This window comes from Dermatophagoides pteronyssinus, unplaced genomic scaffold (genome assembly GCF_027571235.1).
Source record: "Dermatophagoides pteronyssinus isolate colony J.1.1.1.1 unplaced genomic scaffold, Derpt_VIB-CSIC_2022.12 sq0001, whole genome shotgun sequence".
Taxonomy (NCBI): domain Eukaryota; kingdom Metazoa; phylum Arthropoda; class Arachnida; order Sarcoptiformes; family Pyroglyphidae; genus Dermatophagoides; species Dermatophagoides pteronyssinus.
Window position 1 is genome coordinate 31,945 of NW_027461525.1, and position 23,901 is coordinate 55,845.

General features: G+C 32.0%; 11 protein-coding genes across 13 annotated transcripts; 5 read left to right on the plus strand and 6 right to left on the minus strand.

Annotated features, from left to right (window-relative positions):
- The first annotated feature begins 269 nt into the window (after positions 1-269).
- LOC113796615 (protein obstructor-E-like) lies at positions 270-1,701 on the plus strand. Its single transcript, XM_027346917.2, has 5 exons — positions 270-493; positions 556-798; positions 856-1,044; positions 1,097-1,259; positions 1,322-1,701. Exons 1-5 carry the CDS (start codon positions 442-444, stop codon positions 1,413-1,415), a joined length of 741 nt encoding a protein of 246 aa, XP_027202718.1. The 5' UTR covers positions 270-441; the 3' UTR covers positions 1,416-1,701.
- Positions 1,702-2,090: 389 nt separating this feature from the next.
- LOC113796614 (uncharacterized) lies at positions 2,091-4,039 on the plus strand. Its single transcript, XM_027346916.2, has 2 exons — positions 2,091-2,678; positions 2,735-4,039. Exon 2 carries the CDS (start codon positions 2,769-2,771, stop codon positions 3,807-3,809), a length of 1,041 nt encoding a protein of 346 aa, XP_027202717.2. The 5' UTR covers positions 2,091-2,678; positions 2,735-2,768; the 3' UTR covers positions 3,810-4,039.
- On the minus strand, positions 3,782-7,317 carry LOC113796611 (uncharacterized). The gene is made up of 2 exons (XM_027346914.2): positions 4,451-7,317; positions 3,782-4,389 (listed from the first exon to the last, which is right to left on the minus strand). The coding sequence occupies exons 1-2, from the start codon at positions 7,193-7,195 to the stop codon at positions 4,024-4,026; spliced, it is 3,111 nt and encodes a 1,036-aa protein (XP_027202715.2). The 5' UTR covers positions 7,196-7,317; the 3' UTR covers positions 3,782-4,023.
- Positions 7,318-9,949: 2,632 nt separating this feature from the next.
- On the minus strand, positions 9,950-11,275 carry LOC113796644 (ribosomal RNA small subunit methyltransferase NEP1). The gene has a single exon (XM_027346949.2). It carries the CDS (start codon positions 11,193-11,195, stop codon positions 10,314-10,316), a length of 882 nt encoding a protein of 293 aa, XP_027202750.1. The 5' UTR covers positions 11,196-11,275; the 3' UTR covers positions 9,950-10,313.
- A 90-nt stretch (positions 11,276-11,365) lies between these two features.
- On the minus strand, positions 11,366-12,719 carry LOC113796645 (band 7 protein AGAP004871-like). Its single transcript, XM_027346950.2, has 5 exons — positions 12,577-12,719; positions 12,359-12,507; positions 11,987-12,307; positions 11,875-11,930; positions 11,366-11,813 (listed from the first exon to the last, which is right to left on the minus strand). The coding sequence occupies exons 1-5, from the start codon at positions 12,614-12,616 to the stop codon at positions 11,540-11,542; spliced, it is 840 nt and encodes a 279-aa protein (XP_027202751.1). The 5' UTR covers positions 12,617-12,719; the 3' UTR covers positions 11,366-11,539.
- A 51-nt stretch (positions 12,720-12,770) lies between these two features.
- On the minus strand, positions 12,771-14,253 carry LOC113796650 (uncharacterized). The gene is made up of 2 exons (XM_027346958.2): positions 13,757-14,253; positions 12,771-13,694 (listed from the first exon to the last, which is right to left on the minus strand). The coding sequence occupies exons 1-2, from the start codon at positions 13,763-13,765 to the stop codon at positions 13,404-13,406; spliced, it is 300 nt and encodes a 99-aa protein (XP_027202759.1). The 5' UTR covers positions 13,766-14,253; the 3' UTR covers positions 12,771-13,403.
- A 316-nt stretch (positions 14,254-14,569) lies between these two features.
- Positions 14,570-16,319, plus strand: LOC113796641 (phosphatidylserine synthase-like). The gene is made up of 4 exons (XM_027346947.2): positions 14,570-15,160; positions 15,214-15,524; positions 15,574-15,994; positions 16,057-16,319. The coding sequence occupies exons 1-4, from the start codon at positions 14,732-14,734 to the stop codon at positions 16,234-16,236; spliced, it is 1,341 nt and encodes a 446-aa protein (XP_027202748.2). The 5' UTR covers positions 14,570-14,731; the 3' UTR covers positions 16,237-16,319.
- A 47-nt stretch (positions 16,320-16,366) lies between these two features.
- mTerf3 (mitochondrial transcription termination factor 3) lies at positions 16,367-17,680 on the plus strand. Its single transcript, XM_027346948.2, has 4 exons — positions 16,367-16,565; positions 16,619-16,916; positions 16,974-17,207; positions 17,275-17,680. The coding sequence occupies exons 1-4, from the start codon at positions 16,414-16,416 to the stop codon at positions 17,656-17,658; spliced, it is 1,068 nt and encodes a 355-aa protein (XP_027202749.2). The 5' UTR covers positions 16,367-16,413; the 3' UTR covers positions 17,659-17,680.
- On the minus strand, positions 17,660-18,713 carry RpL7 (ribosomal protein L7). The gene is made up of 3 exons (XM_027346954.2): positions 18,561-18,713; positions 18,210-18,497; positions 17,660-18,159 (listed from the first exon to the last, which is right to left on the minus strand). The coding sequence occupies exons 1-3, from the start codon at positions 18,656-18,658 to the stop codon at positions 17,703-17,705; spliced, it is 843 nt and encodes a 280-aa protein (XP_027202755.1). The 5' UTR covers positions 18,659-18,713; the 3' UTR covers positions 17,660-17,702.
- Positions 18,714-18,726: 13 nt separating this feature from the next.
- Positions 18,727-19,616, plus strand: CRIF (growth arrest and DNA damage-inducible proteins-interacting protein CRIF). The gene is made up of 2 exons (XM_027346955.2): positions 18,727-18,969; positions 19,043-19,616. Exons 1-2 carry the CDS (start codon positions 18,738-18,740, stop codon positions 19,534-19,536), a joined length of 726 nt encoding a protein of 241 aa, XP_027202756.2. The 5' UTR covers positions 18,727-18,737; the 3' UTR covers positions 19,537-19,616.
- LOC113796646 (tumor protein D52) lies at positions 19,558-21,745 on the minus strand. Of its 3 annotated transcripts, none has more exons than XM_075824240.1 (6): positions 21,603-21,745; positions 20,672-20,751; positions 20,468-20,616; positions 20,248-20,289; positions 19,910-20,060; positions 19,558-19,856 (listed from the first exon to the last, which is right to left on the minus strand). In XM_075824240.1, exons 1-6 carry the CDS (start codon positions 21,640-21,642, stop codon positions 19,734-19,736), a joined length of 585 nt encoding a protein of 194 aa, XP_075680355.1. In that variant the 5' UTR covers positions 21,643-21,745; the 3' UTR covers positions 19,558-19,733. The 3 variants fall into 3 exon arrangements, with proteins under 3 accessions (XP_075680355.1, XP_027202752.2, XP_027202754.2); XM_027346951.2 differs by lacking the exon at positions 21,603-21,745 and adding an exon at positions 20,809-21,043; XM_027346953.2 differs by lacking the exons at positions 20,248-20,289; positions 21,603-21,745 and adding an exon at positions 20,809-21,043.
- Positions 21,746-23,901: the final 2,156 nt, after the last annotated feature.

A 23,901-nucleotide genomic window follows, 5' to 3' on the forward strand; every position in this document is an offset into this window, starting at 1 on the left:
CTATCCTCCATCTTAACATGGTAAGTCTTTTGCAAATATCAATGACCGCAAACATCTTCTCTTTTATTTGAATGTTGAACGAGTAAAATAAATGAGTTTGACAACTTTATTTTCGTTTGAAAAAAGAAGATTTTCGAACCATTAATTTGCCTTGAAGTTGTTGTTGTTATCTTGTTTGAAATGGCCTTTTTAATTTATATATTTTTGGCATCTTGGATTCAAATGAAATAAAGTGTAATGAAGCAAAATGTAAATTGTTTACGAACACACTTGAGTTTGTCTTTCGCTGCTTTGACAAAGATGTGAAAATTGAAAAATTGTTGATAAATTTTGCAAATAAACATTCATCGCTGATTGGACATTGAACAACTTGGATTGTAAAATCATTTGTAAATCTCATCCATAGTACGTTGCACGCTGTTTTCCAAGCAAACGAATAGAATGATCGAATCAATTTCAAATCCAAGTTTGTTTGGGTTGTGTTTCTGTTTAGGTAGGTGTATATGATGGATATCCTTTTCTCATCAATATTGATCTGTTTTTTCATCGATCCAGTTTTCGGTGCAATTTTATCACAGATATCGACACCAAATGAACTATGCAAGAATGGTAAATTTCGGCTAGTAGAGCATGAAAAATATTGTGATTATTATTATCGTTGTGATGATGATGGTCATGCTGTTGAGGAGAAATGTCCAAATGGTCTAGTTTTTGCTGGTTATCGTCGTGGTATGATTGATAACCATTGTGGTTATCCATACATTGTTGGCTGTCCAGATGGCGTCAAGGTTATGGGACGTAAGTTGACAAAACCGAAACGGTAAAAAATCAATGACAATCTAATCTAATCTCTAGAATCGCCTTCAAATTCTGGCAATTGTCCATGGAGTTATGGAACATTTGCGCATGAAACATCCTGCACAAAATATTGGCAATGTTGGAATGGCACTGGCACCTTGCAACAATGTCCATATTCCTTACTTTATAATGAGCGCATTCATTCGTGTGATTGGCCACAAAATGTTCCCGATTGTCAAAAACATCGTATGTGTGATGATTATGTTAATTTCTATCATGATGACCTCTATTATTATAGCGATTTGTAATGAAAAACCCAATGGAGCTGTAACAATTGAAAATAATTGTGATAGGTATTGGCTTTGTGTCGGTGGCTATCCACGTCTACAACGTTGTCCAGCTGGTTTGGCATTCAGCATTGAATTGTCTAAATGTGAATTGGACTATCTTGTTCCTGGATGGTTTGTATAACTTTGCTGATTGTTAATTAGATATGATGAATAATGCAATACTATTCATATAGTGAACCTGTACAACCATTGGTTGATGATAATGCTGTTGCATATAATAACAATGGAACCAGTGATGCTAATCGAGATTCGCGTGGCTCATTGTAATCATTGAACCATCATTCACAATGGCTACCTGATTTGACCTAAAAAATTAAAATACAAAATGACTTGATGACAACTATGCTGATTCATTACACAAAACACCACATTCGCTATACATTAAATACAAAACATTGTAATAAAAGAATAATGTATTTGTTGTTGCAGTGGATTAATGATTATGATTATGATTATGTACAATCATATTAATAAAATGTATCATATAATCAACACATTTTCTTCCAAAAGGTGTTTCGATTTGGAATAAATAAATAAATTTTGAAAAATCCAATTATTCAATGAATATTGATGACAAAGACAGCAACGAAATTATCGTATTTCAAGTTTATAATTTCCATCATCATCATCACCATCATCATTATCGTCATTAAAACTTTTGTCCATGGCTATTCACAAAAGGATTCTTTCCTTTCCTTTTTGATTATTGCTTCAGAGACACACATTAATGGTGATGATCATTCGCAATCATAATGGAAAAAAGCCACTGTGCGTATATTTATCTCAATAGTAACCTGTGGATAATGATGATGATTTGATTAATGGATTTATGTACAATCCTTTCCATCATAACAGTGAAAAACTCGTCATTCCACTTTCCTGCAACAACAATAGCTTTCAAAAGGATTTACACTGCCGTAAATCCTTTTCTCTCATCCATTCATTTGCATTCTCTTTTTGCTCTACAAACCACCGAGTGGATCTATATTTTTCTTGAAATTTATTTTTAAAAATAAATTCAGCAAAAACAATCGTTTGGTGAAGTTTCAAGCATATTGTCATAACATAGCCCACTTTTCAACACACGTTTCATTTCATTTGATGTAAATGATGATGGAATGAATGAGAAAAAATCAATGGCAACCTTTTTTGATTGAAACACCTGGTAATTATCAATGGAGCACTCATAACATGTGATTTATAATAATAGTGTTTTGTTGATGATAAATAATCATCATTTTTAACTAATTATTATTGATCATAAACGTGTTCAAGTAGTTTAGTGGTGTGCGTGTTTGATTTCACCATTATGCGTTGTTGTTGATAATGATCCTCACTGTGCTGTGTTATTAAACAAGTTGTTTCTCGACTATACAAAAGTGGACATTCAATGATAACAACATCACTAACAAACCTATCTTCCAGCGACATGCTTGATTTTTTTTAATTTTTAGACAAGTGATGTAGCATACCCACCATCCATATTTGTGTAATATTGTCTCATTGATCATCATGTTTGATCTGTGAATGGTATTGGTGGTGTTTTATTATTTGATTGATTGTAATACTTTGTTTTTTCCTCATAGGATTTCCTAAACATGTTCCTTTGATCAAAAAACAATGCGATTGATACGAAAATTGAGTTTCCGTCGGCGTTCCAAGCAACAATTGGAATGCGAACCCAATGTATTCCGATTGAATAATAATAAAGAAAATGTGCAATCATCAATTGAAGTGACGGAATCGGAATTCAGTAGATACATTCAATTTAATAGATGTTTGATGCAAAACAACAGCGTTTTGGATTCATCATATCAATTGATTGATATCAAATTACGAAATCATTTTGAACCAATTCAATCTGATAATCGAAATAATATACCTCAAATCCATAGTGGCCATTATCGGCAATCTTCGTTTGAATGCAAAGAAATGCTTGATATGAACCACATTTACGATGTTGTTGGTCAACCATCATCATCAATAGTCAATCATGATAATGATGATGACTACCATCATTTACGAACGCGCATCCGAACGAATCCTTGGTATAATTCTCGTTCGGGTTTGAACAACATCAAACAACAACCTGATCATCACTATGAATATATCGATTATTGCCAATATTCACAAAATGTTCATCAACCCTCACCAATGCTAACTCGAAAGAATTTATCAACTTTTGATCGACCAATTCCTCCTCCTACTCCCATCATCAAAACAAATGATCGTCTGAAGCAAACGTCGATTGATAATCCATATGAACAACTGACTTCAAATTTCAATCAAATGGAAAAGGAAAATTTAACAATAAATAAAAGACTTTTCCATTCGAGAAAGAAACTTATTGCTGCTATAAATAACAACCAAAACAAACGACAAATCAATGATCATCATCATCCCAATCAACCATTTCCATATCAAATGAAATTCGCTGCAACAAACGATGTTTGTTCCAAAAGAAAATTCATCGATGAAAGCAAGGACGACACTTCATCACCGATCAAGAGAAGAAAAAACAATGTTCCGCCAACATCACCAGCATCACCGATCCGAAAACGATCACGCAAAATTGATCGATTAAAATCGGAATTGAAAGAAATTGTTCATGTAGCCCTAAGAGAAGCTTTGAATGAAAAAGATTCAAATATTTTATTGTGAAGAAAACAAGAAAAAACATGAAATTTCAATCGATTATTTTACAAAAATATTATTATACAGGACCAAATTTGTAACAAACAAAATAAGAAAATTGAGATCACAGACTAAACATAACAAACAAATCATAGTCAACTACACTAGGCTTGTCTTGTATTGGCCAATATGAATTTGTTGAATATTAATTTCTTTCTGCCTTGAATGAATGAATAAACAACTAATAATAATAATGATCATGTTGTTGTTGTTGTTGCTTGATTGGAGCTATATCTCTATATGAAAATGTTCGAGGCGCCATCATCATTGTTGACTGATAATGGTATGGATGTTTTTGTGCGATGATATTTTTTTGATAGAAATTATCATCATCATTGTTGCAAATACGATTTCTATCACATTTCAAAGACAATAATGTTGCTGAACGATTTTGTTGAAAACTAGTAAAGGTTTTCTTATGACGGGATAAGGAACTTGTATGACGATTCATGGATGAAAATGGATGATTTTTTCTTGGTAAGGAATGATATTCTTGAACACTTCTCTCATCTTCTTGTGATTGACAACTTCCTTCGATACCAGTATCCTGCGAAAAAGAAAGACAAATGTTGAGCAAATTTTTACAAACCAAATAAAAATAAACATACCGAATCACAAATAACATCCGATTCATCACAATCGGTAAATTTAGATGTTTGTGCATGTTGATTGAAATCAATTGAAGTTTCCATACAATGATGGTTGCCTGGGTTGTTTTCAAAGGTTTTCAGCAGATGTGAATTATGTTGTCGCCGTATATAGCAAATGACAACAATCCAAGCCAATGATGTTAGTACAACGCATATGACAATAGCAATGACAATCGAGCAATATTCATTCATCACATAACCGAATGAAGTGATAAAATTATCGGAATTTCTTTTGGAAATTGTTACCATTTCCAAATAGCAAGAATCACTAGTCGTACCATATGTATTGGAAATATTGCATGAATAGTGACCTTGATCGGACAATGCAGATTTGGCGATGATTAACCTTTGTCCACCGGCAGTAAAAAAATGCCGATCAGTTTGCTCTAATAGTTGGCCATCTTTAAACCAAACAACTTTGGGCACAGGAATACCCGTAGCCATACATTCTAATGAAACGGTTTGACCAGGCTGACTTTTGATATCGACCATTTTTCGTAACAAGGATGGTATTTCGATAACATTCAAATAGGCTGTTGAAACGATGGAACCAGCATCATTGGCAGCATGACAACTATATGAACCCATATCTGTTTTTTTCACTTCAACAATAAAGAAAACATCATCAGCAGGCATGACATGCATTCGACGTTCCATAGCGGCTGGAAAATTGTCGCCACCATCCTTCTGCCATGAAACAATCGGACTAGGTTGACCTTTAGCCGAACATTCTAATTTAGCTGTATGGCCGATTCTTACGGTCACATTATACGGTCGTTTGAGAAAATAAGGAACAACATAAACATTGACCGAAAATTTATGCGAATAAACACTGCCATAGCTATTGGATGCCATGCAATGATATCGGCCTTGGTCATCATCTTGGATGTTGACCAAATGCAATATACTGGTGTAATGTGTAACATTATCGGAAAATGGTTGGGCAATGTTTTCGATTTGTGCCCGGTCATGTTCAATTAGTTGATTATTGCGAAACCATTTGAATTGAATTTTATCATTACTGCCGGTGGCAACTTTGCAATTAAAACGTATATCATCATTTTTGATGGCTGCAATTGGTTTGCTTAAATTGCTGAAATTTTCAATCAAATATGGTTTGAGAAAGTGTTGACATTTAAATTCTTCTGGTTGCACGTCTAGAAATGAATTCTGTGTTCGAATGGCCAAATTATGTGGATATTTGCAATGAATTTTTCTGGCTGATTGTTGTCGTTTGGGATTGGTTTGTAACCACTGATAAAGCCATTTCATTGTACAATCGCAAAGTAGATCGATTTGTTCCAGATGAATTCGATTCAGATTTGATGACCATTCAAATGAGTCTGCTTGAATGGATGATAATGGATTTGCGGTGAGATTAAGCATTAGTAGGTTGGATAATCCGGTGAAAGTATGTTTATAAATCAGACGTATTTGATTATTATCTAAACGTAGTTCTCTCAGATGGGCAAGACCATTAAAAAATCCAGTGGATCCTTCTAGTGTCCATGATAGTTGATTATAGGATAGGTCTAATGTTTGCAAATTTTTCAGCGATCGAAATGAATTGTCATCAACATAGGATATATTATTGTTGGACAATTTCAACGTCTGTAACGAGTTTAATTTGTCGAATGTTTTCAATCGAATATGCTGTAATCGATTATAACTGAGATTGATTTCAATCAAACTACGTAACGAATTCCAAACATTATCGCCAATATTGGCAATCGAGTTATGTTTGATGGTCAATTCTTTCAAGGATTCTAGGCCATAAATCCAGCCTTCACTGATTTCGCTGATATTGTTATGATCAAGATTTAATTTCTGTAGATTCGTCAGGCCCCAAAATGACCCATCATCCAAATTGTTCAATTTGTTTCGTCGAATTTTCAACGATATCAATGATTCTAATGCTTCGAAAGCCAAAATATCGATTTTATTGATTTGATTATAATTTAAATCCAGTTCTCGCAAATGATTCAATCCATTCAACCACGACTTCGATATAATCTGCAGGTTATTTTTTGAAATTTTTAATACTTTCAAGTTGGGAAACATTTCGAATGCATCCTGTTCAATAATTTCCAAATCATTATTGACCAGTATTAATTGAGTAATGTTCCACATTACGGTGGTGGAAAGAAAATGTTTGGGTATAATTTTGATCAAGTTATTCGATAGATCGATGTATTGAACATGGGGATAAATTGATGATATATCAATCGATTGAATCGATTCATAATTTAAATGATTGTTGGCAATGCTCAACCAACGTAGACTATTTGCGTGATAAATCAATGGAAATTGTGTCAATTCATTATCGTTGAGATTGATATTTTTTAAACTTTTCTCCAAATAGGAAACATCATTGAAAACATTGTTGAACACTTCGGAGTCAATGAATCTTAGTTGGGTACGTGATAGGTCGATCAATGTTAAATTATTTGGTGAAATGATCAATGAGGATGATGATATGGTTTCCAAGGGATTGTCATTCATAATCAAGGATTCAGTCCATCTTGGCAGATCGACGGGTATCCGATGAAATTGTTGATTAGCACAATTAACAACACTGGCTGATAGACAATTACAACGTTTTGGGCAATCATTGATTTTTACATTCAATGATGAACATTCAACAATCAATAACCAAAATATGACCAACATCAAAATGTGGACATATTGTTTTAGTCGAATCATTTTCTCAAATACATTAGTTTAGTTTGAAAATATATTTTCCAAAAATTCAATAATTAACAAAAACAAGAAACATTCACAACAATGGTCAGTAAAAAAATGTTTGTGATCAGTGGTGGTTGAATCTTCGATGATCATTGAATGCCATAGCCATGAACAAGCGCGGTGAGTATATTGTGTTGGTTTGTTGGTGTTTGAACACACACACTATGCCATACACCTCGCGCAACATTTTCCTGATGATCAGCACACACCACACACACCATTTCGGGTGAGCAGCGCTTTCGGGTGAAGAAGAAGAAAAATCGCTCATTGGCACCAACTTGGCCTCTCTCCACTTTTCAGATGGGGCAAATAAGAGGGAAAAAATCGTCAGTTTGAATGGTGGTGATGAATGAATGATCTTGGAAAAAAAGGTCCTTACAAAGAACTGGAGAATGTGTGCTTGTTGGGGTTATGCTATAACACGGCAATCAACTAAAGAAATTGAAACAAGTTATGCAGTTTCAAGTTATGGGGTTCGATGATATTGGCCATAGACGAACAACATTGATTCAATATTCGTTAACTGTGCTTTGAATGATATTACTATTATTCAACAACTGTCTAAGGTCAACAAATTTGGCTAACGAATATTGAATCAATGTTGTTCATGGTTGCATTACGATTATCATTGACAAGAATGGATTGGACAAAAATACATCAACAACAACAACACCATCTTAATATTTTGGATGATAACCAATAACAATAATCCTAATAATACAAATAATAAAAAGAACATTTTGATCTAAGTAAATAATCATCATCATAAATCAAATACAATTTTTATTTCTCTATTGCCATCTTTCTGTTTGACACTTGATGATGATGGTGGAAAATAAAAATCTCAAGAAAACGATAAGATTATCATTTTTATCATTTTTTCATGACTTAAGTAATAAGAAAAAACTCAGGTGTGTCCATGAGGAAAGTGGAAAATATTATTTATCCGATTAAGAAACATTATCAATTGTCTGATGTTATCAATTTTATTTTGTTCACTCACAGTAATAATCTCTTGTCAAACGAATATTGTTTTTCTGGATCACTCATCATGTGATGTGTGGTTTAATGTTCAAATTTTTGATTTTTTAATTTTACAAAATATTATTTTTTACTGCAAAAAATTATCACATGACATGTTCATGTTGGTGATAAAAAGTGTGGGTACTGATCGATAATTGATGTTTTTAACACCTTTTGCAAACCAATTAACCATCCAAAATCATATTCAAATCCAATTTAAACAATTTTCATTCATTCTTTCTGTTATTGCCTTCTTTTCTTTTCCACAAGAAACAAATGTTAGTGGTCATATCATTCATTGGTTTTGATATTGACAGAAAAAATATTTTTGGATATAAAATCTGCATCTGTATAGATAAAATGAATGGCTACCGAAGAATTGAATTTCATTTGACAAATGTTTGTCGTCAATAACAATAATAGAAGGAAATTTTCCAATCTTGAAAAAGGTGTGCAAAGCGGTTATCTCTCTCGCTGGCTTTCCTCCGCCGATTCGAGCCGCCAAATCAATTTGGTGGTTAATGTTTTTTTTGTTTGTTATTATTATTAGCTTTTCAATGGCAAATTTCCACCATACACAACCAAATAGCCATCGTCAAAACGATTCATGCACACATTTGGTCCAAATTCAATTCAGAAAAGGGTCACATTTGATTGAAATTTTGGTGTTATAATAACCACCACCGTTTCTTTTATTTCTTTTTCTGGCTTCTCAATTTTTCTTTTCTTTATTTTTGTGTTTAGGTAACGCGCAAATATTATTAAGGCAGCTATTGTGTGTGTTTGCCAAACGCGAAAGAAAGAAAACAATTTCTATTCAAATTCGATAATTCGATTCACATTTTTTCACACATTTGGTCAATGAAGCCAAATTATATTTGCAAAGAAAAAAACACTTTTGACCCTTCTGCTGCCTTTCTAAATGAAAAGAAATTTTTTGAATGAAAATTAATGCAATCATGACTGTAATGATGATGATCAAAGATCAAGATCAAACCACACAGTCCACTCATATTTCATTGAATCTCTATTTGTCTAGGTGCAAACCAAATCAAATCAAACTTCTCTATAAATCGATAATTTGTTGTTGTTTGATTGTAAAAGTCAAAGTCTTATTTGCCAAATACTTTATTCAATTTTTTTGACCATTCATGAACAACAAAAACAACGACGACGACGATGAAAATCTTTTTGAATCTTTGATATTGGTTCTATAGGGGATAAAGAATGATCAAGGTTATTCAAGGCGAATAAAGATTTTAATATTTTTCTTATTTGATTTGATGATGATGGAGATAAGAATTAGATAATACCATTACAAATTTGTTTGGTCAGCGAGCTTGTTTTTATATGCATCATCTTTAATGTTATATTCTCAGGTGTTCACACAACAAGAAATGATTAACACCTGCAATACATTATTATTATTATTATTATTTTACAAGTTTTTTTGCCAACCAAGGTGTTTCTACCAACACCACAGCAGGGTATTTGATCAACAGAAAAAAACTTATCTCTTCAGGTCTTCAGGTGTTCACACTTTTCTCTCAATATCGTTTGCCTTGTTGAGCAACAAGTTTCGATTGAAATGAATTTATTTTTCACGCCGATCATATCAATCTATTTGAACGGAAAAAATTTGTTCCTTTTTCCTTTCCTGGCGTAGAAAAAAATTAGTTTGTTGACACATGCTAAACTATAGTAAATTTATTTTTGAGATTTATAAGAATGTCAAGATTTGTTTCATTCAAATATTCGAACGATCAATTGATTGTGATGGTTGGTGTCGAATTTTCGATTGAATTCGATAGTTTTTTGAATATGAATTGAAATGGATATGATTCAGGTTTTCAAAACGATAATCCATATTCACTGTCTTCATAATACGCACACGCATTTTTTCAATGGAATCCATTATTGGCTGGCTGGAAATTTCATTCGGTTGATTAACATTGGATTTTGGAATCGAATTCATTTTATTCATTAAATTTAGGAAAATTATTCAATGTTTTTTATATTACAAAATATGAATTGTTGAAATAATTAATTTGATTTAGAATATTTCCCATGCTTCTTCGAATGCTGAACAGATTTTTGTACATGCCAATGCAGCTGATAACGGATATTGTGATATTGATACATCAGATTCAGTATAATCAACTTCAACATTACCATGTGCCATTGCACCAATCACTATGGCTATGGGTTGATTATCATTCGGCACAAGTTCTTTTGGTTTAACCAAGTTCGCTGATTTGAATGTGGTACCAATTCGACGACAACCAACCGGCAGATGCAAAGTGATTGGATTTTTAATCACTCTCATCAATTTATCGGATGAATTGGATGCCCGAACACTAAGTTTATGCAATAATTGCACCATTAAAAATGCAAAACGTTTAAATGTTCGTGGTACTCGGGTTTGTGGATTGATTTCGATCAACACATTTTGTTCACTATGAACATATACTTGCAGCAAACCAGCACGATTCAACGGACTATCAAATAACATCAATAAACATTGATGCAGAATATCCGGGCGACAAAACATTGGATCTTTTTTGAATTTTTTGATAAGATTTTGATGATCATCAGTGTTTAATAGTTCAAATTTTTCTTTATTTTTTACAATTTCTAAATTTGCCCGCTCCAATATGATAATCAAACGTTTTGATTGATTGGTGACATTTCTAAAACGCTTAGGATTGAATATTTTATCATTTGAATTGGTCATATTTTTCAATGAATCCGGATTATCATGATCATAATCCTCAATAGTCGTCAAAGGTTGCTCATTTTCGCCCGTTTCAATCAATTGTCCGCCAGAATTTTGTTGTTGAACATCATTATCATTATGGCCATCACCATGATCGTTGTTAAATTTTCGCTTGAAATTTTTCGACTTTTTAAATTTATTATTTTTTCTTTTGTCCATCGTTTTTCGGTAAAATCATACAAAATTTTCAAAAATGTTTTCAAAAAAATAAATAAAATAAAAAAATAAAACACGTGTGCTGTTTACTGCCACCAGGTGACGCCGTTCAGAAACGACGTATTCGAAAAAATTGAAATTTTTGGCGCGGCCTGTTCAAAACAAAAACAGTGTGAAAACAAGAAACAAACTTTTATTGATTCTATCAATAATATTGAAGGAAAACAAATCATATATGGATTCTAATCATATAGAATTTAAATTTAATAATTTTTAATTTTCAAAACATTTCAATTGAAATAAATAAATGAAGAAACTTGATCCACAAATAATGGACGGATAAAGTGTTAAACAGTTGGTCGAATGAAATGACTGATAAAATCGATTGGTAATGGGAAAATGATTGTCGAATTTTTTTCCGCCGAAATTGTATTCAATGTTTGTAGATAACGTAGCTGTAATGCTGCTGGACTTTGGGCGATAACTTCGGCCGCTTCTTTCAATGCTCGTGCCGATTTTTGCTCACCTTCAGCAGCAATAACTTTAGCTCGGGCTTCGCGAGCAGCTTCAGCTTCAGCAGCCATCGCTCGTTGCAATTGCACAGGAAGTCGTACGTCTTTGCTATTATTTTGAAATAGAAAACATACAATTCCATCATCATCATTATCATCAAACGTCTTACATTTCTACACGTTCCACTTTGATTCCCCAAGCGCCGGTACATTCATCCAAAACAGTCTATATTGGGAAATCAATTTTATGATCAAAATATCATTCTAACTATGCTGCATTACCTGCATGGAATTCGAGATTGATTCCCGATCGGATAGAATTTCATGTAAATTATGTGTACCCAACATGTTTCTCAATGTAGTTTGAGCCAATAAACGGGTTGAATGATGAGCATTCTCAACATTAGCCACCGAAACTGTTGCATTATGTACACGATAATAAACAACAGCATCCACCGAGACTGTTACCGAATCCTTGGTCAACACTTCTTGTGGTGGTACATCGAATGTTAATGTTCGAAGATCAACTTTGGTATAATGTTCGATACAAGGTAAAATGAAGAAAATTCCCGGCCCTTTTGCACCACCATGTAGTAATCGACCCTGTCAGTTGGATGATATTAAGGCAAAATAACAAATCACAACCAAACATACCAATCTGAAGATGACTGCTCGTTCATATTCCTGTACAACTTTAATACAAAAGAATAATGATAATGGAAATGTACAGGCAGCTATACCAATGGAAAACAATGTCAATATGACACCACAAACACCTTGATTGCTATCATTTTGTTCGCCAGCTATATTATGCAACACACAATTCAAACATCATTTCAAGATTAACATTAACATATTTTATCATCACTTGCCTTCAGCAAAGTTTATTTTCTGATTACTATCCTGCGACATACTTTAGGATTTGCAGATAATTTTGAATCAAAATTCTGTAAAATTTATTCACACCAATCTATTCCAATTGTTTGCTTTGTCACAACACCAACTGGCAACACTCTATTCGCTTCTATCAAGTTAGCTTAAATTTTGACGACAACAAAAAAGTAAATTACATTTAATAAATAATGGTGATATTGACATTGACGGTTGTTATTGGATCCGTTTGCCAAGTACACCCAATCATTTACTGCTTTCTGTTTGAGTGGTTGTGGTTCTTTATGGTGATCATTATTTTTTAAGAAAAATACAAGTTATGCAATACAAATGAAAAAAATGACATAATATAAAAATGGTAGATCTCATTTGATATACATAGTAAATAACAATCCATTTTATTGATCGTTTTGAATTAATCGATACAAGTTTTGACTTTATTATAAGGCAGTAGTGGTGCATTTATTCCGGCCATCATTTATCATTTAGTTAGTCATCAGACCAGAAATAAAATTGAACTTTATTTTTTCATGTTGATCATCCAACTTTTGCAAACCGAATCGATTGTTGGCCACCATGGAAACGCAGTGTTGTCTTTCGGTGTTTGATTCAAGTTTCATATGATTCATATCGATCGATATTGATAAATGGAAAAGTTGTTTAATTGGCTTTTTTGTATAAATGAATGATTTAAATAAAACGCAACGAAAAAATTGTAGGTGCAATTTACAAATACTTGAAAAACGATAATTCGGCTTTTTTCATTCATTCATGATAATTCGGCTTATGAATATTCATGCGATGCTTTTTAGTAGATTTTTTTCAACATTTTTTGAAATTGCTGAAATTGTGTCAAATCATTCAATAGATCATCGCAAACATGAATATTTTCTCTCCGCTGTTCGCCAGAAGGTTTCAGATTTTCATTCAATTTGGGACATGAATTTAATAATAGTTCGCGTTTATTTTCAAAATTATCTTGAATTTTCTTCAAAGATTCAAAATATTTTTTTTCGCTTGAAAGCAATGGAACATGACTTTCCAAAGTTTGATAATTAAGCTTTTCCAATCGGCTGATACTGCGTTGTTCGTCGATTTCCTAAACAAAAGTCGATTGCTATTGAAATAATAATTTCAAAAAATAAATTTAAAAAAACTTACTTTACTCATTTTTGTTTATTCAATCAATCAATATTCGTCTGTCAATTTTTTCGAAAACAAAAAAACCATTTGACAAAAAAAAATTTTTCGTTTGAAGAAAATTTTACGCGCAATTGTTCATAAACGACGTGACGAAATATTTTTTGTCATTCGAATTGATGTTCGAAAATGATTCAATCAATTCAAAACTAATTTAATTACCCTGTTCGATTTTGAGTTTTATTATCGGAAACAAACAACGTCTCAAAACACCATTCTGATAATGGAGATGGGCAACTCGAGATTTCTTGGATTTAATAAACTGTGTATGGGACTGAATTGTTTTTAATGAGACTGGACCAATTTAAGAAATTGGAAAAAAAATATGAAAAAATATTATTTTGGGCATCATGGTAGCAGGAAAGAAACATTGACCTTCGAATCTAAATTTTAAAATTAAAAAAAAAAATTTTCTCCAATCTAATTTTGAATTGAATTTTCCTTGTTTTTTTCCTTATTTGAAAACAAAAAATAATTATTCAATAAAAAAATCTAAATTAGAGTTAACAAAATTGAATAATCTGATTTCGAATGTGAACCGTAACGGCAATAATGACCAAGCGTAACAACCAATAGATGTCACAATAGGATTCATCATCAATAATATTCCCAAAAATTCACACATTGTGATGTGTGTTGGGGATTGGATTGGATTTTGTTTAGAATTAGTGTGAATTTTGTTTTGTTTGACTCTCTATTCACACGCACATCATACGCACATTCATCCAATCGTAACTGTATTATATTTTCAATTAGATTGTTGTTTACATGTTCGTTTGAAGTGATGATGGCATGAAATCACAATCAAAATCCAATGAATCGATATCTTATCAATGGATTTGTTGATATTATAAATTTGTTATTATGATGATGATTATTGTGAACAAAAATAATCGAACGTTTGATTAAGTGAATAGAATTTTGTTTGAAATAAAAATGTCTTCGGAAGAAACATCGATTATATCGGAAAGAGAAATATATCATAATTTTTATGCCATAAATGAACGACCAGTTGATGATATATCGTTGCAATTTTTCTACAAACCACATACCATCACATTATTAGTTGTTTCCATCATAACCATATTTTATTCGGCATTCACGCGTGATGAATCTTCACTGCAAAATAATATCTGGTCCGGCATTCGGTGTTTGGTTTTATTTTTCTTGGTCATTTCATTGCTGACGTTTCCAAATGGACCCTTCACCCGTCCACATCCAGCATTTTGGCGTTTAGTTTTTGGTATCAGCGTTCTATATTTATTGCTAATAATCTTCATATTATTCCAGAATTATCATACAGTCAAAGCAATCATGTATTGGTTCTATCCAGATCTTAAACATTTTCGAATCGATTCGGAGAAGGTAATGATGAAATGATCCGTGATAATGATGCTTATTCAATGATTTTTATGCAGGAATATGCCGTCGATTGTCATAATTTAACATTGGAACGTTTTCTCGAACACTTCGATGTTTTTGCTTTGGCACATTTTTTGGGATGGGTATTGAAAGCATTGTTGTTACGTCATTATGGTATTTGTTGGACAATATCGGTCACATGGGAAATTACTGAAGTTGCTTTCGCTCATTTATTGCCAAATTTCGCCGAATGTTGGTGGGACTCATGGTTATTGGATGTTATCATCTGTAATGGTTTAGGAATCTATTGCGGTATGCTTATATGTCGAATGCTGGAAATGCGTACATACAAATGGGAAAGCATCAAGTACGTGATATTTTATTTACAATTATCCTTCTCTAAACATTCACCGTAGAGATATTCAATCAACATCGAAGAAGATACGTCGTGCGATTCTACAATTTACACCCGAATCCTGGACACCGATTCATTGGTTTGATCCGAATTGTACATATATGCGATTTCTATCCGTTACCCAACTAGTCATATTCTGGCAATTGACTGAATTGAATACATTTTTCTTGAAACATATCTTCGAAACACCACCTGCTCATCCATTAAATGTTGGTCGTATTGGTTTGATTGCATTGATGGTCGCACCATCAGTTCGACAATATTATACCTACAGTACTGATACACGTTGCAAACGTGTCGGCACACAATGTTGGGTATTTGTTGCCATTGTTATTACTGAAACATTAATTTCCATCAAATTCGGTCTCAGCATTTTTGCTCAAGCACAATTATGGAATATATTCATTTGGCTATTGATACAGGTAAATGTCATTCGATTACACTGCATTAACTAATTTGTTGGATTTGTTTATAATTGATTTAGTTCGTAATAAGTATATCATGTGTATCGCTTTGTGTTATTTGGGCCAAATATCGATGGAATCATGTTAACAATATTGTGGAAGAATATTTCATTCGATCAAAAGATAATTTTCTCAATAAATTTGATCAAAAAATTCGTTACGACGTTAACACTGCTGATAATAAGATAAAATACTCGTGATTAGTTGATTTATAATGAAATGATTATTTTTATTCCAATTACCAACACCTTGATTTAGTTATTAAAAAATTCAATTCTTTTTTTGATGAAAAATTTACTTGAATTACTTGACATGTATGAATCATTTCATTTCATTTACAATTTCGTCATGTGATTCAATTTGAAAACAATTTAACAATGTTGATTCAATTTTTACGAATTTTTCAAAAATCTACCAAATTTGGTCCATTTCAATATGCATACCGAAAAATTAACCAGCGAAATGTTTTGCCAAATAATAATGATAATGAATTGATCAAATTTTCCAAGGAACTTGAATCTATTGCCAAGTAAGGAATTTTGTTGTTGTCATAATTCCTTTGATAATTGATTAATTGTTTAGATGCAATGCTCTGGATACAATCAATGCTGATAATGTGGAATTGCTCAATGAAATTCGACCCAACCTGAAAAAATCATTCAACCTTGCTGCCTATGTGAATGTATCGGAAACATTACAACAACTAGTCAAATTGAATGTTGATTTATCATTGATTGAAAAGGATGGTAAACTTGCATCGTTTATTGTTCGTTGTGATTTTGAACAGGATATTCAACCATTGTTGAGGTTTTTATTGGATAATGGTCTGAACATTAATCAAATGGGTGAAGTTCTCACTTCAAATCCATATCTATTTACGGTAAATTTCCATTTGATATGTCATTTATGTTTATTGATTTTTTTCTCAAAATGTTAGATTCCATTAGAAGATTTAAATGTTCACGTTAGTTATTTCAAATTTCGAAAGTTTACTCCACAAGATATCACTGGGTTTTTCGTTAAATATCCAAAATTATTCAGTCTGAAAATTCAAACTATTGATCAAAATTTAGCTGATTTGGGTGAAGAATATCGGCTTACTGCCAATGAAATTCGACATATTGTTCGAAGGCATCCACGAATCATATCGATGAGTAATCATCAACTGAAGGTTTGTTTGCTTTGTTTTTGCATCGGCTTTTATTATGGCTAATTGTTTTTTTTCTCGCTGCAAACAGAAATGTACGTTTGTTTTTGCTGAACAAATGGGTTTCAATGAGGATGAAATTCGTTCATTGATTATAAGAAATGCGGTTCTTTGGACCAAACAAGTGAATCGAGATTATCCAAAGGATATTGTACGCTCATTCGAATATGTCAATACAACCATGCAAATCAATCATGAACAAATATTGAAATTTCCACTAATATTATTACGTCGTGTACGTTTGATACGTGAACGTCATCTTTACCTGAAATCGTTGAATCGCGATCAATATGATCCTACTAAACCATTATATGTTCCACTTGGTGCATTTTTTCAAATTGACGATGCACAATTCTGTATTGAATATGCTAAGACCTGTATCGATGATTTTAATCGATTTTTGAAAACAATTTAAATAAATTTTTTAAAAAAGTTTAGATTTTTTATTTTCAATTAGAATTAGATCATGTTTTTAAGCAATACATTAATCTTATCCTCACGGTTGCCAAAATCACCACCTTCAACATAATGGGTAACCTTTTTGCGCCAACCACCACGTGGATTATTCAGTTTAAAATGCCAGAAAAAGTTATTGGCATACTTGAAATTTGGTCCAACCGTATAGATTTCATGGATCAAATCTTCCATACAAATGATACCCAATTTTCCCAGCTTTTTTTCGATAATAGAATTGTCGGTCAATGGGATTCGTTGCCCGTTAATTTTTCCGAAACCACGTTTGTAAACCAAATCACGAATATTTTTCAACGACGGGTAACCCCAAGTAATGTACGGTTCGGCAATTCGAAGCATATTGATTGTAGCTTTGTTCAACTTGACAAATACACCATTATTGATTTGTCTCAATCGGAAAAGTTGAAGCACTTTTCTTGGCTTTGGTGGAACACCATTGATACTATTTGGAAAGAAAAATTAATAAAAGTTCATCAATGAAACTAACATTACCCTCGAGTTCGAATGACAAAAGCTAGTTTAGCTTCTGGTGGAACATAAAAATTGCCATTTTCTCTTGCTTGACGCTTTAAACGGATTACGGCACGTTCTTTTTGTCGATATTCTTTCACATATTTCTCGGCACGTTTAAAAATGAGAGCTTTTTTAGCCTGGCGATCTTTTCGGTGTTTGATCGTTTCCAAAATCGATTTAGCTTTTTGTTCTTCACGTCGTTTACGTTTTTTAAGAATAGTTTCGGGAACAGTAGGCAATTTGCCTGTTGAACTCGGTTTTGTTTGACTATTGGACATAATTTGATGGTTATTTTAATTTGACAAACAATAAAATCAACAAAATGCTTACGTTTGGGTCATGTTTTCGGCTTTCAACGTGTGTTGTTGTCCGGAAGAAAGAACAAGCGCAGGAAAGTGTGCAAACACGATTGAATTGGTGTGTGGCATGCTTTAAATTTCGCATGCGCATTTCGAATGTTCATCATAAGCATTGTTCATAAACAATGTTTTTTTTTGGATATTTTTCATGTTTTTGATTTTCGTTCAATTTTCGGTGATCAATGTTGTTGAAAGAATGTCTTCAAGATTTTTGCGAGAAATTCTGAATAAACCAAGATTACCAAGTAGAGATATTCCCCAATATATTCGGGATAGAGCTACTGGTACATTGGGCAATGGCCAGCAAAAACCAGCATTAGTTTGGCTATATAAAAAAAATCAAATACGAAAAAGATTTGCAACATTTGGAAAAAGTTCTGGTAATTACTTCATTTACAAATGATATTTTGAAAATTCCTAACTACTTTCACCTGTCATTCATTCATTGAGTAGGTCTAAAACCGGGTATTTGTTGGCCGAGTAGAGATGAATTAGAATACATGAAACAATTTGATCAAACATTCGAAAAAAGTATCCAGACAATGCAGGAAAATTTATTGCAAACTAAAAAAGCTGAACAGGAAAAACGGCTGAAACGAGAAAAACAAATTGTTGCCAACCTAAAGAAATTACCCAAAATGAAAGAAGAATTTTGGCAAAATTATCATAATTTATATTCGGAAATTGAAGAGGAAAAGACGAAAAAGACTAAATTGATACAAGATGTGCGAGAATATCTGGGCTATGATATCGAACCAAATGATCCACGCTTTGAAGAAGCATTGGCCAAAAAGGATGAAGAAGCCAAAATAGCTATGCGTGCTGCACGTAAATTAGAAAAACAACGACAACATATGGAAATGTTACAGGCATTGGTTTCGGAAGCATTGGAAAAAGAAAAATCCACCACCAACAAAGCAACCGAGGACCGAACAAAATCCGAGTAGTTCGGAAAACTAGTCCATAAATAAATCAAAATCATATTAAACTTTATTGAGAAGAGAAAAATAAATATTGTCGAATAAGATATATTCGTGCATTTTGATAATAAAAAATAGAAAATAGTTTAGCAAATCCAACCAAAATGAAGGATGCATCAATAATAAATCCATTATATTGATATATACTGCAATTTGTTATTATTTTATGAAAGCGATTTATCTTCAGGAATCGTTGGCGATGTAACCGGTGTAGTTGCCGAATTTTCTGAATTGTTAAGGGCTTCATCGAAATTGGTGGTACTGCTACTACGAGATCCAATCTTGGACTATTAGGAGAAAAGAACTGTGAATATTATTGATCAATAATTAAAAACCGTACCTTGACATTAGTAACAGCGTAGCCAACTTTTTCTTCAAACGATTTGAAAGCGTTCGTATTTTTAACTTCACCAAGTTTACGTGCTACCGAACCAAGTGTTCCCATCACTGATTGATGGCCAACTTTGACTGCTTCACTTGTTCTCTGATAACTATTTTGTTAAATTGAAATGAAAACAATATTCAAATATCAATATTATCGCAAAAGGGTTAAAATTCATCAATTCAAACTAAGTATTATTACAGGAAAGCAAGCAACTAAAAACATTCTATAGAATCCTATTTTGAAATGTGCAAACATGCAAAACAATTCAACAATTTCAATCACATCAAACATACGAAGGAGCTGCTGCTGTTGACAGTTTGGCCATAAATCCTGAGCTGTATTTTCAAAAATGTTTGTTTGCATGTTATAATCACAACGAAAAAATAGGCAAAAGCAGAGGAGAAAAACAATTAAATTAATCAACACTGAAAAGTCTCAACATGGATTCTTTTGTTGTTGTTTGTTTTCAAGATGACAAAAAAAGAAATGATATCAAACAAATCAAAGACATACGCTGTTGTTTCTTGAATATTTTTCAGGTTAGTTCCCACTTCATCACGAAGTTCTTTCCAAACAGTGATTCCTAATTGTCTTTTTATATCATTCGAACGTTTTATTTTGGCCGTCAATACTGTACGCAATGTTTGTATTTCTTCTTCAGTCTTTTTTTGTAAAATAAAACAAATTAATTTCAATTACAAGCAATTTCTAACAAACCTTGGCTAATTCTTTTCGAAGTTCTGCTTCAATTTTGGCTCGTTGTTCAGGATCGGTATATTGGTCCAAAAGTTCATTGCCTATTTGATGAAAAAAAACATTGGAAAAATTAATAGTCTGAGCAAAAAATATATTACTCATTTCTTCAATCTCTTCAGCTGAAGCGATACGACGAAATGCTTCACATTTTTCATGATCAATCAGTGAATTATCATTATTGTGTTTGATGGAATGATTAGAAATTTCATTATAATCAATAGAATCGGTTTCGTCATTATCAAAATGATTCGATAATAGTGCTATTTTATTATTATCACTGATATTATTCTTTTCATTCACATTTTGTCTATTCGAATTTTTCTTATTAGCCATTTTTTCAACAATAATTTATCAATGATGTGGTCAAGCAAAGAATAACTGTATCAATATAGGTTGCCGCCGTGTCGCCACACAGTCAAAAAAGGGTTGGATGGATGTTTATAGACTTCCACTTATCATCATCATCATAAAAACTGAATTCCTCACATACGCCAATACAACAATCTATCTATCCTATTACCGTAAAGCTTTCTTACCTTTCTCTCGTTTTTGTTGTTGTGGTTGTGACATTATAAAAGGAATTTCTTTCTATTGAAAAAAGCAGCCACAAGAAAAAGAGAAAATAAAGAACCTGTCTCAGCTTACAGGTGTTGGCGTACACCAAGCAGCTATTTTTATATGCGAATAATAATGAAGCAACAAAAGAACAAATGCAACGGATCGAAAAGCAAACAATGCTGCCTGGGTTGATTGTTATTCAACTGCATAATTAATTTATTTCCATTTTTTATTGATTTCATAATTCAATTATAAATATCATTAACCACAATACTAAATCGAAACTTGTCAATGTTTTCATTTTTTCGGAAACAAACCAAAACAAAACACATACCGGTTTCGCTGTCCAAATAATCGTCATTATTTTCCATCATTTTGTTGTTGTTGGAAAAATTTTCCAGGAAAAAAAATTATAAACAAACAAGGAATTGATAGCAAACAAGGGAATGTTTAAAACAAAACAATATCAGTGAATGAATTTAGCCAACCACCAAACTAATAAATGATGACAAACACGAAAAAACAATTGGCAAATATTTTATTACAAAAAATCGAAATGACAGTGAAAATTGTCGATGATAAAAAACAAACAAAAATTGGATAAAATAGAAAATCACTAATTCCGTATACAACATTCAACATTCTGAAAAACTAGCAGCATCAATGACAACATGAATCATTGCTTTCATACGGCTGATACGCACCACAGTAAAAAAAATAGTTATCCCTTCAAATAATACGTACTCATTTGAATTGGGAAAAAATTTGAATTTGGTTTAATCAATAATAATCTTCCATTTCGGTGCGAATATATTTATAATATATGGATAGAATATAAGATGTGAAAAATACAATTGGCATTCGATATTCATATAAATATATTGTAAACAAATACAATTGAATAATGGACCAATCGGCAACAAATATCAAACCAGAACCAAATTGAACTGGATTTAGATATTTACTCAGTATTAATTGATTTAAATTTCTATTCGCCATATAGAAACCAAATATCAGTATTAAAAACCTAACGATTCCAAAAATGGCAAGCGTATGCAGAATGCGTATAACAATATCATCATCACCGACCATCAAATATTCCATAATATAGGAATATTTTCTTATTAAATGAACCAATGCTTCCAATTCGAATATTGCAAATCCAATGGCCAGAAATTTTTGCATGTAAAATATTCTGGCATTGTATTCCTATGGGATAACAATTTTTTAGTTGGAAAAAATCAAATAAATAATAATGACATTAATTACCGTTACATTCGGATATTGAATTATAGCAAGTGAGTAGAAAAAACAAAACAGGTAATAAAAGAGAAAATAGAAACTATCATATAAACAAAAACTACTCGTTTCGCCGGATAATTTGAGATAAAACCATAGGATCAAACTAATTAGATTAATCGTGGCCAATGAAATACAGGATGCATTCCAAATAATTTGTTTTGTCATCGTGATCATTACGATGATTTGGCGTTATTCACCCAAATATTCATATACATTTTATTCATTTTCATTTAAATTCGATTTTTTGAACAAACCAATTTATTCGAATTCAATCCAGAATGTCCTGTTGACATTTTCCAACGCCAGATGGCCCACTTTTAATAAAAATTTGAAAATTCATCCATCACCACATTTGGCATGTGTCCATAACACTTTGGTGAGAAAATTCGTCAGAATTTAACAAGAACTTGTTGACATCAGAGATTGTTTTGTCATTTATCGAATAATTTTCTCACGTGCACTAACCAATCAGAAAGACTGGAAAATTTCCAATGTTTCGATTGGAATAAAATCAATCATTAATAATAGCCTTATTGATTGTTTTGCAAATAATCAAATTGATCATTGATACATTTCAAAACTATAATAGAGATTGTTCATCAAGATTAATTCTACAATCAAATAATAAATTGATAAGAATCTCTCTCAAATGCTTCTTTCCCATCCACATTTTTTCCACAATCGATGTACTTGAGAAAAAGTCATGGCCATAATAAATAAAAAAAGGGTAAAAATTCCAAATTCAGCATTTCTTCATTGATTGTCAATAAGATAATTGTTAATTAATTTTTTTGAAAAATCATAAAATAAAGGTTATTACCCAACCAACCACGATTGCATCACACAATTCAATTACGAATATGGTGATATCAGTATCATCATCATAATCAATCGATATAATTATTGAAAATTTTCCATTCCTTTCCACCTGTGTGTCTGAAATAATTAATTCAACTGATTTTTTAAGGTTTTCAGAAAAAAAACAAAACGAAAAAACTTTTTTTATTAATTCTACATTGATTATGATGATGATGACGACCAAAATGTACTTGTCAAACAAAACGAAGAGGAAAGAGAAGAAAAACTTCTTGTTGTATGGTGTTTTTGATGATGATCACAATAAAGATTATTGTTTATCGATTTGATTCAAAAGGATTTTAAAATATATTTTTTCAATTTAACAATTTTCAATTTTTGATTTTAGTTTCACTTGATTTATCAATGACTTTCAAATGTAAATGGTGATAAGGATCACCATAAAAAAGAAGAAAAACAAAATGATTATGGTTCAAGGATTATGACATAATCATGATGACAATATACATTTTCAT